The sequence below is a fragment of the Furipterus horrens genome, unplaced genomic scaffold (assembly GCF_987537825.1).
Source record: "Furipterus horrens unplaced genomic scaffold, mFurHor1.1.pri manual_scaffold_15, whole genome shotgun sequence".
Classification (NCBI taxonomy): Eukaryota; Metazoa; Chordata; class Mammalia; order Chiroptera; family Furipteridae; genus Furipterus; species Furipterus horrens.
Genome location: NW_028327185.1, coordinates 22,885,738 through 22,901,896, shown reverse-complemented (window position 1 = coordinate 22,901,896; position 16,159 = coordinate 22,885,738). Strand labels below are relative to the sequence as shown.

Sequence of the window (16,159 nt, the reverse complement as noted above, 5' to 3'; positions counted from 1 at the left end):
TAAACAGTGAAAGCATACCGTCTATAATTAGAGAAAAAAATATTTCTAAATTCCCAGTTTTGAAATTCCCATGACACAAAGTTAGAAGGTGCTGTCTCTAGCTCGCCGCCGCCCTCTCCGCCTTTCGCAGGTCACTATGCCACCCGTGGGCCCTGCACAGGACACCTCCAGTCCAATCCTCGTCTCACAGACTTAATAAATGCGTGATCTGGGGCAAGCTAGTTAATTCCTCTGCTCCTCAGGTTTCTCCTGAAGAAAGCTGTCAAAATTAAAGAAGGACATTAAAGTAAAGACAGCCCTTATAGAGGCTAACAGACGTTTCAAATACGGTCTCATGTTGGTCTCAGTCTATACTGACAGCAACCGGCCAGGAATGTCTGAGGCCCTCACCTGGGCCCTTGTGGTTATGACGGCCAGATGCACTTCAACAGTAACCATCAGGGAACTTTGTAAGAAGCACGATTTGTTATTTACAGGTCCTGGATGGTGCAGGCACTCCTGGGGCCACGCAGCAAGGCGGGATGGGGTAGGTGTACGTGAGCAAGTGAGCACACGTGAACCTGGAGCTCAGCCTTTCCTGAGGTTAAGGTTGGGGTCCTAGGGTTTCCCTAGCTCACTCTTTTATTTGAAAATTTAATACATAAGAGTGGGCATTAGGGTGCAGAAAGGGAAAAGAACTGTCACTCAAGCGGTCAGTTATCTAGCTTACCCTGGGCTTTCTTAAAAGGGAACTTCGTGGGTAGAAGTGGCCTGGCTCCTTCTCTAGTTGTTTAGCTAGAATGTGTGTCAAGCACCTGCCAAAGTGCTTATTTGAGGTAAATGTCTTTGAAAGAGATGCCTCTGCAATAAAAGCTTAATGTCAGGCACTTACATATATAACTTAGAAATTCCATTAAACTTAAATATCAGAGGATCCGATCTACAGCCATTAATTCCACTAGAAATAACTAACTGTGAAAATAACCCAGTCTTTTTCCGTTCTTAACATAACATGGTCTCTACATTCAAAGACTCCAGTTGGTAAATCTTTGCCCAAGAATGAGGTAGCTGGGTACACCTAACTGCATTACAGCTATTTTTGCTTCATGCACCTATCATGGGAACCTTGTTGTTCCACCTAGATGCCTGTCTGATACACAGGACAAGATTCGTTCCTTCAAATGTTTACTGAGTACTTACTACATGCAAGATACTGTTCTAGGCAGTAGCTATTCAGGACTGAAAATCAGGCGTAAATTGCTATGCCTGGAAACTTAGACTCCAGTGATCATCCACAAGAACAAAGCCACATGGCATTGGTGTTCGTGTGACTCCCTGGCTTCATTAGAAGAACTGAGCTGCGTAACCACCCCAAGCAATTTATACCCATGAGGATACTGCCAGTCTCAGCACACCAGGATTTTGAGATTTGACTACATATTCTCAAGGCCTAGTAGGAAAACCAAGTTATCATTCTTTCTGCAGAACCAAGCCTCTCCAAAGACCAGTTTGAACTCTTCCACTACCTATAATTCCTGTTATAACCAAAGGAAAGGCATTCTTAGTTTTTCTTCAAAGGAAAACCATCTGATCTTACTTAGAACAAAGTTTTGATGACCCAGTAAAATGATCCCTTCCACTCAATGATTCACTTAACCACTCAGTGATTGGTTTAGGTAACATTTCTTTCCCTTAGGAATAGTCTGAAACACCTATAATGATGAGGGCTCCAGAAAAATAAAACTTTCTCCCTTAACTGATAAGTTTGGTCCTTCTAATTGAATCCAGACCAGGGAAACAGATTATATCACCTGATTATCTTTTCTAGTCATAGTTCTAGGAAATTTCCTATGATCACCTATGAAACAACTTAGTTCTATGCTTATTTAAAAATTTTAAAAGTATAGCAATACCCAGTTACTTGCTTCTGATCTCTTTGTGTTGGCTAGCCATTTTTATTGGAGACAAAAAGATAGCATCAAAGAACATGGGATTTCAGGTCAGTAAACCTTTGTCTCGTCGGACAAGTTATTTAACCTCTGCAATCCTCAATTTCCAAATCTACAAAATGAAATAAAAACTACCTTCCATTGTATTTCATCAAGGCTCTTTTTGTGACTTACGTCATAGGGTGTATGTGAAAACCCTAATTTTTCCAGGATTTTGTGGGTTTTTCCACTGGAGTTCAAACAGCTCAAAGACAGAAAACCTACCTTCCTTGTCTTCTTACCCTGAATGCTCAACACAGTATGTGACTTTTATATAGTGTCCAACGCCTGCATTCTGAACAAGTCACCTCTTCCTTCTGTTTCCTCTAGAGCGCTCAGCACAGTGCTCTGCCCTCAGGACATGACATGGTGTGAAGAATGACGGATTTAAAATATAAGCAAGCCCCTGATGACACTTTACCTTATGGATTTGATAAATGACATCGGGTTGAGTTATACTTAGAATGTCATTGTTGCCCTTCAGTGGCCTGGCATGATCCTTAAATTCCTGACCTCGGAAGTGTTCTTCACTCAGCTTGTGCCGCTGGATCATGGTTCCCATCCCTCCGTCCAGCACCATGATCCTCTCCCGGAGAGTGGCTTCAATCTCATCCTGCAGGGTTTTCTTTGTGCCTGCTTTAAAGAAAGTGAAATTTTCTTAAACGATGTGTGGAGAGGGAGTTTAGAGTAATTTATATCCATTCACAATAGAGAGTTAATAGGGCTCATGAAAGATATGCTCATAGCTCCACATTAGAAACATGCTGCCCAAAAAGTTTTTACAATGCCAAGATGGTACACTGCACAGTCACCATGAAGCACCAAACAAACGTTAAAGCTGCAGTTCCTATTTCACAGATGAGGAAAGGGCAGCAATGAGCCAGGTGATACAAGGCCAGCCGAGCTGCGGAGCCGCCCTCGGGGCTGTCTCTGCCTCTAATTCTGTGCACACATGCTCCCTAGTAGGGAGATTCAACCTGGATAATTAAAAATAATAATTCCTAACTCCATTTAATTGTTAACTTTGACAGACTTCTCCTCCTACCACCAGAACTAACAGCCTCACACCGGGATTTAGCCCCCTCTGCTCCATCTATAAAATAATAGTGGCCTAACACCCGGAACGTCTCGACTCTGCTATGTCCCTGACTTCTCACTCCCAGCCCGGAGAAGCCCTGATGCCTCTCCTTCCAATCCTACCTCCTGGTTTCCAAGAACTACTGAAAAGCCACAAAACTATGCTGCTTGGAGTCACTGAGCACTCCTAACGTGAATCCTCTTCTACCTTCCCTGGCGACCCTCCACACTTCCCACATCTGCTGTTCCCAACCTCTGAGTTCTTTTAGCACCAAATTCTTCTCATCCTTTTCATTTCACAGGTGATTTTATTGAAGCCTGTACAAGGAAGGCTACTGCTGGGAGCTGCTCAGACTCACCCCCTCCGCCTCAAAATCCCCTTGCGGCTTGGCTCACTCTGCTTGCGTGAGCACTTGGTCACCACCACCCCAAATCCTCCCACTGCTCATCCACCTTGACACTCATACCTCAACCAGAAATAAAAACTGTTCTCAGTCTTTAAAACAGTTCACTATTTACCATTAAAAAATACCCTGTTCCCACACATACAAATTCCAAGATCTTATTAAGAGTCATCATACATCCAAGAGAGCAAAGTGTTCTTTTTTAATTATAAGCAACACATCTGATTTTTATGAGAAATTTGACAAACTTATTCTATTACTTGTATGGAAGACTAAAAGCCTGTAAAGAGCTAACTTAACTTTGAAAAAGTGGAGTTTACTTAACTCACCAAATAATATATATCAACCCATATCACAAAACAAAAATGTACAATATAGAAAACCTTTATTACTTAGAACAGAGAAAGACTTCTTACAACTCAAAAAGCTCAACCTATAATGTTTTTTAAAAGGTGAATTTGATTACATACAAACTAAGAATTTCTGTTAAGTGAAATCCACCACAGTGGATTTTAAAAGTTGTTGAAGAAAAATACAATGGAAAATGACTTCAGTCACAAAAAAGAATGAAATCTTACCATTTTGACAGTATAGCTGGACCATGAGGGTATTGGGCTAAGTGAATTAAGTTAATCAGAGAAAGACAAATGCCAGATGATTTGACTTATACATGGAACTTAAAGAACAAAATAAATAAACAAACAAAACAGAAACCAACTCATATATACAGAGATCAGATTGATGGTTGCCAGGTGGGAGGGGGATAGGGGCTGGGTAAAAAGGCAAAGGGATTAAGAGGTACAAATAGGTAGTTACAGAATAGTCATGGGGATGTAAAGTACAGCACGGGGAATACAGTCAGTAATATTGTAATAACTAAGTATGGTACCAGGTGAGTACTGGAAATACTGGGGGGGCCACTTTATAAAGTATATCAGGGGTCCCCAGCCTCCGGGCCTGTTACACAGCAGGAGGTGAGCTTGAATGTAATGCTTGAATCATCCTGAAACCATCCTACGCACTGGTCCCTGTTGCCAGAAAGGTTGGGTACCGGTGACAGTATATGATTACCTAATCACTAGACTGTACCTCAAGCCCTGGCTGGTTTGGCTCAGTGGATTGAGCGTCGGCCTGCGAGCTAAGTGTCGCTGGTTCGATCTTCCAGTCAGGGCACATCAGAGAAGGAAAACTCTGACTCCAAAAAACCTCCGCTGCCTTGCGGCATACCTCTTCAGGGGAAAGGCTAAGGGAGTAAACCCCGACAGAAAATCCGGAGCCGGAGTCCCTAAGGCGGTTTGACGTTGTAGTCAACACCGGCAACTCCTGCGGCGCACCTGAAGTCAAGCTGTATTGACTCCGTCTTTCCCTTGGACCCTTCAGCTGCGAAGAGAGGGGGGGTCTGCTGCATGGGCAACAGCAGACCCTCCATATCACCCTGCCCAGGCTCTGTAGCTTCAGCTTCACTGGAGAGGACACTCCAGCGTCATCGCAAGATGTCGATCCAAACACGGGAGGAGACAGATACCGTGTCACTCCCGAGTCGGACTGCACAGCCATTCTCGGCGGTGCAGATAGACTCTTAAGAAGCTACACCATCGTCTCTCGAGACGGACGGCTGCCGATACGATAGACTGTACCTCTGAAACTAATACAAAATAATATTGAGTATAAGCTGTAATTAAAAAATAAAATTAGAAAAAAAATTTTAAAGAAACTCAACGCGAACAAAATAAACAGATTATGAATTGTAGATTTTGCAATGTCTAAACTTGAAAAGGACTAACATTTATAACCTACAAGGAAATCCTACAAGTCAATAAGAAATTGAATAGAAAAATGGGCAAAAAATATATGAATAGGCAAGTGAAGGGAGGGGAAAACAATAATAACCAAGGGTAGATGACGCGATACTCAACCTCATTTACTATCAGAGAGATGTGAATTAAAACAGCACCATAACAATTTTCACCCAATAGATGGGCAATAATTAGAAGATTGGATAACACCAAAAAAACAAAAAAACAAAAAAAAAAACGGAACCCTCAGGTGTGCTTGTGGGAACTCAGGCAGAGTCGTTCTGGAGCGCAGCCCACGAAGCACGCAGAAAACCCAGCCATCTCCCTCCGCGTGTCTCCTAAACTCTCCCCTAGGCCCACAGAGACTGGTAAGAGGAGGGTGGTCGGAGCGGCGGCTGGGAGACACCCTGCTGGGACATGCAGACTCATTGCGTTGGGTGCTCACCGGAACAGCACGCAGTGGGAGCCAGAGACCACGGCGCTGCTGTGCTGTAAATGGTCAACTACCATGAGCCTCCTGGCGTCAACTAAAAGCATACACACACAAAGCAACCCACAAATACACGGGACTAGTAGAAACAGGCCACCTATGGACTAGAAGACCGAGATAAAAGGACAAGTGCAAACGGGAACCGCACGGATAGAATATAAAACTGCACCACCGCTTCCACAGGAGCCACACCCTTACGTAACCTTAGAGGACCCCATAAGATTTGCTGGTTAAACCGGGTGTTGGCTGTCCTTGGCCTCGGCTGGGGGTGACCCTGCAGGGCCTCCAGCCACCGCGGCCCCTGCAGAGCCTCGCGAGCCGGGTGCAGTCCCTGACACGTTACCCCCTCTGGGAAGGGCCACCAGCCACAAGCCTGTGGACCTGTGTGCCGGCCGTTAAGTCTACAACACTGTGCACGTTTAGAGCAGCCTCCCCTGACACCCTTGCAGGGGACACAAAGTTGCTGCCCCTCTTGCGCCCAAGGGAAAGCGCGAGTTCCCTTTTTCATTACACGGAGAGGGGAAAGTCCCAAGTCCCAGGTGACATATTGTTCAATGACCATATGACACCCTACGAGAGCGACAGGTCCGATTTCACAGCAACGGGGACAAAGCGTCTCCGCCGCGGGGACATCAGTGCCGGCCGGCGGTACCGGCGGCTCGCGAGGCCCGCAGTGCTGCGCCTGTTCCAGCCCTCGCTGTGCACGCCCCCTCGCGCCTGCACGTCAGTGGGCGCCTCTGTGCACGGACGCCCGCCCGGTGCCCCCGAGGCCCGCCGCTGCGACTCCCTACAGCGGACATCACACTCGGGGCCAGCGAGACTTTTCTCCACGTGGCGCCCGGAGCCGGCAAGGCCCAGTCCCTTGCGGTCCCTGCTCCCCGCCGCCCCCTGCTGGGCACCTGCGGGTCTGCTTTAGCAGTGCCTGCGCCGCTGCTCAACGCTTCGGGGCACAACAAACGCTCGTGTAGTTGCAGCACGTCTTCGGGCTCCTTACCTGTCTCTGGGCACCTGGCCTCTCTGTGGCTGAGCACAGTAGGTGCTCAGTAACTACCTACTAAGAGCGCCAAGTCAGGCAAAACTTCCATCTGAAACAGGCTGTCAAAACGCAACGTTCTTACTCGGACATTAGGAGTGTTTCCCCGGCAAGGGCAGAGCGTGCTCAGGACAGAACGGCAGGTTTGCCCGGGGAGGGAGGGGTGCGGATGGGGGAAGGACGGGGTGCCGGCCGGGACACACGTGGGTGTTCGGGCTGCTCCTGGAGCCTACAGGCGCCGCCCGTCTGCCCGCGAGAAGCTTGCGCGGAGTGTCAGGGGGTGTGAGCACCACCCCGCGACTGGGAGCCCACAGCACGAGTCAGAAAGCACCGCACCCGGGGCCCAGCCGAGTGTTACCCGAGGACATGCGCTCCTGCTGCGGGGGTGACATGCCGCCAGGTCTGCAGCTCCTCCTCGGGAGCGGGGCGCAGCGGGGAAGTCTCCACAGGGGACGGCAGAGAGCAGTGCCGGCCAGAGCGGGGCTGCCGCAGACTGGACCAGAGAAAGCAGACGACGTGGCCCGAAGCCGGGCCAGGCCCCCTGCCACCGGGATCGGACAGTCAGGACGCAAATAGTTCGTGCAGCCACCGAGCCTCCTCGTGGAGCTCCACCCCGGGGCCGTGATTGGGCTGTGCGAGCTCTTTGCGGCCGTATTGGCTGTCGGTCTCAACCAATCGCCTGGGGCTCGCCCCAGGTTTCTTCGGGAGATGTAGTCGTGGGTGGGGGTCTCGTCCTTGAGAGGCTTCGCTAACCTCCGCGTCCCGGATCCGGAAGCGCGGCCCCGTGGGCGCGGGCAGGGTCAGCCATGGTGGAAGCCGACGCTCCGACGCCGAGCCAGCGCGGAGTGTGCCGTTGAGTAGACGGCCGGGCGCCAGTCGCGTCCTGGTCTTTTCTGTGGCGGGGCGAGATGCATGTTAATGGCCGCTAACGGACAGTTAAACATTTATTGAGCTCTTACCGTGCGTCAGGCCTTGGAATGAAAAGACCCCACCGCTGGCTCAGAGGAACTCAGGACGGAGGCACGACTCAGGATTGAGCGGGGAACTAGGTGAATGCCGGCATACGGTGCGCCAAGGCGGCGGCAGGACCTGGGGGTTGGGGGAGCCTCGGAGAAGAAGCTGGGCCTAAAGCAGCGATCTTCAACCTTTTTCATCTCATGGCGCAAGTAGACTAATTACTAAAATTCTGTGGCCCACCCCCCAAAACACTTTTTTTTCTGATCTGACAAAAATAGGTATAATTTTGATTCATTTACACCCTGGGTAGCTATTGTGTCGGCTGTTGTCTAGGAAAGAGCGCAGTGCCTCCGACTGACTCATCAGGTACTGAATGTTACAAACATTCTTGCCACGCACCAGGGGAGAATCTCTGGTCTAAAAGGAAAGACATGCCAGGCAAGGCCATTCCAGCTGGGAGAAGGTACAACTCAGCACTTGCGAGAATTTGAAAATACAAGACATCACTGAGGCTGAGCATCACAGATGGGAGGAAAAACAAATGAACCTAGAAAAAATAAAATTGAGACCAAATGAAGCACAAGTTTGCATGCCATTCTTACTCTGTATGTAATTGTATCTCAATTTCTTAGTCTACAAAATTAATGACACTGTGAATAGCATTCTTACCAAAGATGGTAATACCTGGAGGGCATGGGGCAGAGTAAGTGGAAGAGAAAATGAAACAACTGTGTAGGAGGGATGGGATGCCCCTTCATACCTGAAGATGCTAAGGTTTTAAGGGCTAGTTTCTAAAGCCTCACCAATCTCACAAAGTTTGTTGATTTGTCTCTTGAAAAACAGTCTTTCAGGCAGCTAGTCATTTACTATCCTCTATCCTCACAGAAATTCCACGAATTGTGAATCAGTCTCTGTTTTGAGCAAGTCATCAGAAGTTTACTTTCTTGGCTAAAACTGGGCCAAATCCAGTATTTTCTTAGTCATAAAAGGGTAACAAGATTAAAAAAACACACAGTACCTAAAGGGGCAGTGGATTCCTACCTAGTACTTAAATATTTGAGTCCCAAAAATACTGTTATGGGTGAAATTGTGTCCCTCAAAAAAGATAGGTTGAAGTCCTAACCCCCAGTACTTCCAGTGTAAACTTAATTGGAAATGAGATTAGTGTAGAGGTAATTAGTGAGGACGAGGTCCCACAGGAGTAGAGTGAACCTTTAGTCCAATGTGACTGGTATCCTTATAAGAAAAGTAGAGACACACAGCAAAGGCAGAGATTGGTGTGATGCACCCACAAACCAAGGAACACATGGATTACCAGCAAACATCAGAAGCTAGAAGAGACTAGGAAGGATTCTCCCCTGTGGGTTTCAGAGGGAACATGGCCCTGCTGACACCTTGATTTTGGGCTTCTAGTTTCCAACTGTGAGACAATGAATTTTTGTTGTTTTAGGACACCCATTTTGTGGCACCTTGTTATAGCAGCCCTAGGAAATAATACAAATGCATCTGTAGATGGGGTGGGGAAACTCAGACAGAGACTCCTTTCTCTCTGTCAGTAGGAGAGGCCTACTGTCTCATTTTGCTAGCCCACTCCCCACCCACACCTTCACCCTCGCCCTCATTCAGTTCATCCCACACAAATCCGTTGTGAAGCAATAAGACTTCAATCAATGGCTTGGTCATTTCCAGCTTCTTTCCCAGAGGATTTGTCTTCACTATCCTACTCTCATCGTAGGGCAGTAGTAAATTGTCATTTCAGGTTTACACATTATTCTGTGGGATTGGTTAAGTGTGTTAAACCCATTAAGTTGCTTTTGTATCCTGCTAGTCAGGGCCCTAAGAATATTAGCTGAGCCAGTTGTGGAACAAGGTATTGCTACTTCTGGGGCCTGTCGGGTGACCACTGGCTTTCCCCAGAATACCCCTGATTTTGCCACAAAAGTGAGCCCATCATCTCCTTTTCTAAAATCCTCTCATAATCTCAGGATTTAGACCCACCCACCCAAAGTCACATTGTGATTTCCCACATGAATTGTACTGAGATGAGTTTATTGAATCTGTGGGATATAGATCTGACACCAAGTGCTAGGTAGTAAAAAAAAATGTACAGGAACTTTGCAGTTATTTTGTCACCAGTAGCCCCAGAGGCCTTGCTTCTCTTTCTGCACTGAGAGAATTACTGTCTCTCTCTGCAGGACATGACACCTGGAAGGATCAGGTGGCTCAATTTGTGCCACCTGTTCCATTAACTCTAAAGGCATTCTTTTTTTTAACTGATTTGAGCAGGAAAAAGGAAAAAACACTGAATTATTGTTTCACTTATTTATGCAGTCACTGGCTGATTCTTGTATATGCCTTGACTGGGGATCAAACCCATAATCTTGGCCTATCAAGGAAACACTCCAGCCACCAGAGCAACAGCCAGGACACAAAAGCATTCTTGATTATCAAAAGATCATCCATCTTTTACCTGGTTAATTACACTGGCACCTGAATATAGACATCGCTTGACTGAAATGAAATGCAAAATGGGTTTATCTAATTACATAATAATACCAGGTATCACATACTGAACTCTTAATGTCTTATTACAATCTCTTATTTAATCTTCATTTTATAAAACAAGATTCACATATTTGTCCCTATTTCAGAGGCATAAATTAAGCAAGAAGAAAGTATTCCAGGGCTCATACAGCCTGAGAGCAGTGGAGTGGGGACCCCAACAGCCTAACACATATGGGTTAAATAAACACTTAATTCCAAATACTAAAAATATCAGTATTCAGAAGACAGAATACTTGTGGATTTAATTGCAAGGATTATTTTTAAACTTTTTTAGAAAATGTAAACAAAATGTGGAGGATGTTGCTTCTGGTGTTTATGTTGTTTTTTTTTTTTTTTCCTCATTTGTTCGTTTTTTTGCTTTGCCTGAGCATACAGCAAAAATTTTTGCTTAATAAACAGGAATATGGTACTTAATCAGCTTCAGATGGTGAACTGAGGGCTAAACTTGCTAAGTGCTAACTGCTAATCTATCTTAGTTTAATAAGTGAGGTATAAGAAGAGGGAGTGATCTGACAAATACTTTTAAAGTCTTGTCTTTGAATCCTGCAAGTTTATATCATACACATGAAAGCAAATCAGAAATAACTTTTAAACTGAAAATAGTTCACTGAGAACAAATTTGTTTCTACAAAAAGAAATTGATTAATGTTCAATGCTTATATTTATTGTTTCTGTTTAGCAATTGAAACTGGGGGCTTAGAGCTAGTCACCCCAAGATGTGCTTCTGTGGTATGTGGGTTTTCTTTTTGACCCACATATATGGCCAGACAAACTTCTGTTTACTAAACATCTGTTCTTCTTATCATCCTGAAATGACCCTTTGAAGCCTCAAAATACCGTCCCTCCTCCCTGGCTCAGAATGTCTTATATGCCCATGTTCCCTTTCTGTCTCTGAGCCTCTCATGCATGTGGGGTCTCTGACTCTTTCATGTATACGCAGTTCGCATACATATGTATTAAATTTGGTCATTTTCTCTTGCTAATCTGTCTCAGATCTGTTTGATTATTTGACCAGCCCTCTGTCTCAGATCTGTTTGATTATTTGACCAGCCCTCTGTCTCAGATCTGTTTGATTATTTGACCAGCCAAAAGAACCTCGAGGGTAGAAGAAAGTTTGTTCCTCCCCACAAAATTAAGTTAGTATTTTGCTTTTGTTTTCCTTTAAAGGGAAAGTTTTAAAATAAAGATGATTTAAGAGAATTAAGTGAACTAGCCAGTACTGTTTTCTTGCCTTGTCTGGAAGGGAAGGATCAATGAAATAATCAAGTAGAAACCTGGAATTTCTACAGTATTTGGGACATAATTCAAAGTCATTAAAGGATAAAGTTCTTAGAATACTGGCAATTAAAGATCAGCTGTTGAAATCCTATAAACTGCTGGGGTATTTATTTATTTAACAAATGTTTATTGACACTGTGATGTGCCCATCACTGGAGCTAAAATAAAGAGGCAGGCGGACCCAGGTCCTGCAGCATAGAGGGCAGCACAAAAAATGTAAGGGGCAAGGACACTGGTGACTCCCAAACCAGCAGAAAATAATTAGCAGCAAAGGGCAAATGTAATTAGAGGGTCTCTGAACCAGAGTTAACAGTATTAGCATATTTACAAATCAGAAAAGGGGCATTCTGCAGCTCAGCACAAAGTGGAGGGCGGGGAGGATAGTCATCACCAAACTCCGGAAGTGGGAAAATGTAGCTAGACAGCCCAGCGAACAAGAAAGAGAAATTTCAAAGAGCTGGAGACAGACTTATAACCAGATCACCCTGAGCTAATTTTCACCCTCAGTTAATTTAGTTAATTGGGTTAGATTGTAACTCTGGAGTATCCAGCATGGAAAAACGGAGAAGGAGAAGGAGGGGGAAAGGGGAAGCGAGGGGCAGGAGGGCTTTACTCGCGTTAGGATAAAAACAGCCAGCTCCAACTTTTGGGCAGCACCTTGATTTGGCTTTTTGGCTCTGCCCAGAGCTGCAGATCTGTGAATAAACAACTGCCTTGGTTACTGCTGAAGTCCTGTGTCCTGGTTTTTATTGTGAGCGTTTCTCACAAAGGATAATCAAAATGTTATAATAAAGCTTAGGGCCATGGAGGAAGATCTCTACAAGCCCAGTGCTGTTGTTATCTTTGTTTTACTGATGAAAAACTGAAGTTAAAAAGTTGGCTGGTCACCCTGGCTGGGTAGCTCAGTTGCTTAAAGCATCATCCTGTACACCAAAAGTTGCGGGTTTGATCCCCAGTCAGAGAACATACCTTGGTTGTGGGTTCAATCCCCAGGGGTGTAGGTGGGGAGGGGGTAACTGATGGATGTTTCTCTCTCACACTGATGACTCTCTCTCCCCTGCCCCCTCTGCTCTCCCTTCCCCTCTCTCCCCCTTCCTCCCTCTCTCAAGTCAACACGCATATCCTCAGGTGAGGATTTTAAAAAAATGTTGACTGGTCAGAGTGCAATAGTTTTTTACAAGTGATTGATCACATCAAGTTAGAGATTTCTTTATTCCTACTCCACTCCCACTGCTTCGTGTGACTGATGGGGAAGAAAAAGACACAAAAGAAGTTAAACAACTTGCCTGAGGTCACACTTCTAACAGCTGGGCCTCGCACCTGGGAAACTGGAACCAGCATTCCTGCAGGTGATCACTCAGCTGATCCTCTCTTGGAGCAGCTGATGAAAGAGCCTTTCCCCCGAAATAACTGAGCACATGTGCTCCCTTGGAGTTTCACTTGTTACTCAGACGCCCTGGCCTTCACGAATTATGCAGTGCAATGTGTAGCTTACAATTTAAAGTTATTCATGAAACGAGGGGGATGCCAGAGGAATGGTACTCCTTTAGTAACTGTGTGTGCATATGTGTATTAAACTCTGGTGTTTGGAAGTAATTAAATAAAAATGTATAAAGTTAACAATTTTGTTAATTTTGTTAGACATATTAATCAAACTTTTTCAAAGTATTCAACAAAAGAGTATAGATTGCTAAAAATGCTTTAGTTATCATGAATAAATTTTATTTTTTACTAACATGAAATAGAACATACTAAATATTTTATAAAATACAATAAGTTCAATATTGTGACTGGAATGGTTTAGGTGCCTGGATAAGTATGTTTTAAATACCTTCTTGTATAATTTGCACCAAATCTAAAAGAAGTGTAAAAAATTAGCACATTTTATCTAGTGAAACTTGAAAAATGGGGTTGTCTTGTTATGGTACAGCCAAATGGGGTTCTGCTGTCCGGCACCCATAAACTCCAGTGGCAGAGGTTTGGTGAGAAAGGAAACGGAGTCTTTTATTTAAAGGGTATACAATTTTGAAAGAATATCAGATTTCTGCCTCAAAGTCCATTCCCTTTAAAACACCCAAAGGCAGATAATCCCTCACCTGTTGCCAACTCAGTTCAAGGATGCACCTGGAATCCCTTCTCCCGTTTAAAATACCAAACTTTAGCACCCTGGCTGGTGTGGCCCAGTGGATTGAGCGCCCAGCTGCAAACCAAAAGGTGGCTGGTTTGATTCCCGTCAGGGCACAGGCCTGGGATGTGGGTCAGGTCCCCCAGGTGGGGGCTGTGCAAGAGGATGATCTTTTCTCTCCCTTTCCCTCCCTTCCTCCCTTTCTAAAGGTAAGGAAAAAAAGCCTTAAAATATATATATATATAAATGCCATCCTTTGGAAAATACAGGTGGCTTAGCCGGTTCTCGGTGGGTGGCAGTTCGGCTCCGGGTGTCCCTTGGAGTCTGCATGCCAGCGTCCTTCTGGCAGCGTGCTGCCCTTTCCTCGGCCACTGCCCGCAGGCTCAGCACTCGCACCCCCAGTCTCCCCGGCCACTGGCTGCCCAGTGCGTCCATGCGCCTGGCCAGACAGGGCAGAGCTGCGCAGTGCAAGCCGCCAACACTGCCACTGCTTCTCGCGCAGGGAGGGGCCTGTAGCCCGGCCACCGGGTCTCCAGGACCTGCCGGACCAGGGCCACTTGTCCCCTGACCCCAGCGCAGGCTAGTGACAGGGAGGAAAGAGAGCAAGCTTCCACGGGCGCTCCATTTTAAATCTGTTGCCCCTAAATCCTACGCTCCATAGGAGAGCCTAACTTGTTAGCCAATTAATTCAGGCTAACATCCACCACACACATCGGCTCACAAGGTGCCCCTCCTCCCACCACCACGATATGGAAGAAGGCAGGGTTTTCTAGACACACAGGGGCACAGTGTCTCTGTCTAGTGGGGTGTCACGCAGTTTGTTTACTCTCACACGGGGATATGGCACGCCCCAGTTGTGGCTTCCAGCCATCACCTTGGGGTTTCCCGCGACCCTTGCCCCTCTCTCAGGCCTCAGGGTTCCCTCCCCCACTCCAGGGAGCGCAGCCTCTCCTGCGGGATCAGGGTTTCCCAGCGGTCTGGCTAGACCCTCTTGTTACAGGCTCAGAAAGCATTCCTTCTCCGGCCTGGGCTGCTTTGGCTGTTTGGTGGTGGTCTTCTCATCAGCTTTACTCATGAGAGTGGTTGAAGGGAATTGTGTAATACATGATGCGATTTGTTTCGATTCATGACAAAAAGCCATTCAACGGTTCATAGTGTTGATGCTCTGATTCTCCATCTGCGCCTCCCTCATGGGCAGTTCGTTCTTTGACAATAATCAAAGAATGGAAAAGAAGGACAGGAAATGAGACCTGGCTTCACTGTCACCCCAATATTTTATAATCCACATGTCTGATTTCAGAATGTCCCAACCAGGGTCAACATGCCCCAGCTCACCTTTAGCAGAACAATGGCTAAGACAGGAAAGACAGAAAGTTTAGGGTGGCAGTATGGTGCCATGATTAAGCATTCTCCAAGATAAGTAATATTTCAGATTGCCTCTTTGTTTGGTGCCCTTTGTTTGGAGACTTTTATACCCTAGATCAATGCCCCCTTTTGTAAGATTTAGGATGGATGAAGACAGGGCTTTTCTTTTGAAAAGTGAGAGAAGGATGCTTATACAAGCAAAGTGACAGAGGAGAGACCCTGTGATAATAGGAGGAAGCACATATGGAAGTTGAAGATCTAGAAATGCATTAAAAGCATCCATTTCTATGAAGCACTTGGATATCTTCACATGCACAGGCACTCCTGCTGAGAGACCACAGCCCTGAGCCACGCATCAGTTTGAATTCCTTCCTTCCTCTCTCTAGCCAGCACTGGCCTGATGATTCCCACCTTTTCTCATTCCTGTGGGTGCTACTCAATAATATTTAAACTCCCACAAGCATGCACCACTGTCTTTCAGTGTTTACTACCTGCTGAGTGCGGGTCCTGTAATCAAGGATGCAAGGATGAGACAGTGTCTGCTGTGGGTGACCTCAGCCTAGCGGGGGAGGCTCACCAGCCAAACGGCAGCCCTGGGCAGTGTCGGGGGCACTTCAGGCAGGAGCAGGAACCAGCTGCAAAGCAGAGATGAAGTCTGGGAAGAGCGGGAAGGCCTCACAATGGAGAAACAGACTCGGAGAAGGGCGACCTCCCAACATCTGAAACATCAGAACTGACTGGAAATAGCACTGCTCAGGGAAGGCTAGGTATAAGAAGCCCGTGGGTGCAGTGGCCACAGAGAAGGCAGGTTTCCTGCTGTCACTCACTGACATAAAGGCGTTGATTTCCTCATATTTGTCTGCATCTCCCATTAGCCAGTCACATAGCAGAGAACAGAGGCCCAAAGGCAGTGTTTCCATTGCCTGGAGCAGTGGTTCTCAGTCTGCCCTCCCAAACCCCTTAGACTGATTTGGAGGAGGACTAATATAGGGGACAGTGCCCTCACCTCCACCACTACCAAAGACTAATTGGAGTGGTCTGGGGTGGGATCCCAGCATCAGGAATTTTTAAAAGCCTCCTTGGTGAAGCTGATGTACATCTG

General features: G+C 46.2%; 1 protein-coding gene across 1 annotated transcript in view; it reads right to left on the bottom strand.

Moving 5' to 3' along the window:
• Nucleotides 1–7,360, bottom strand: part of MTR (5-methyltetrahydrofolate-homocysteine methyltransferase) — an 89,550-nt gene extending 82,190 nt beyond the window's left edge. The window contains exons 1-2 of the mRNA XM_090263207.1: nucleotides 7,126–7,360; nucleotides 2,389–2,603 (exon numbers count right to left, since the gene is read on the bottom strand). Coding sequence (XP_090119333.1) covers nucleotides 2,389–2,603; nucleotides 7,126–7,159 — 249 coding nt within the window. The 5' untranslated portion in view covers nucleotides 7,160–7,360. The remainder of the gene's footprint in view (nucleotides 1–2,388; nucleotides 2,604–7,125) is intronic.
• Between the last annotated feature and the right edge of the window lie 8,799 nt (nucleotides 7,361–16,159).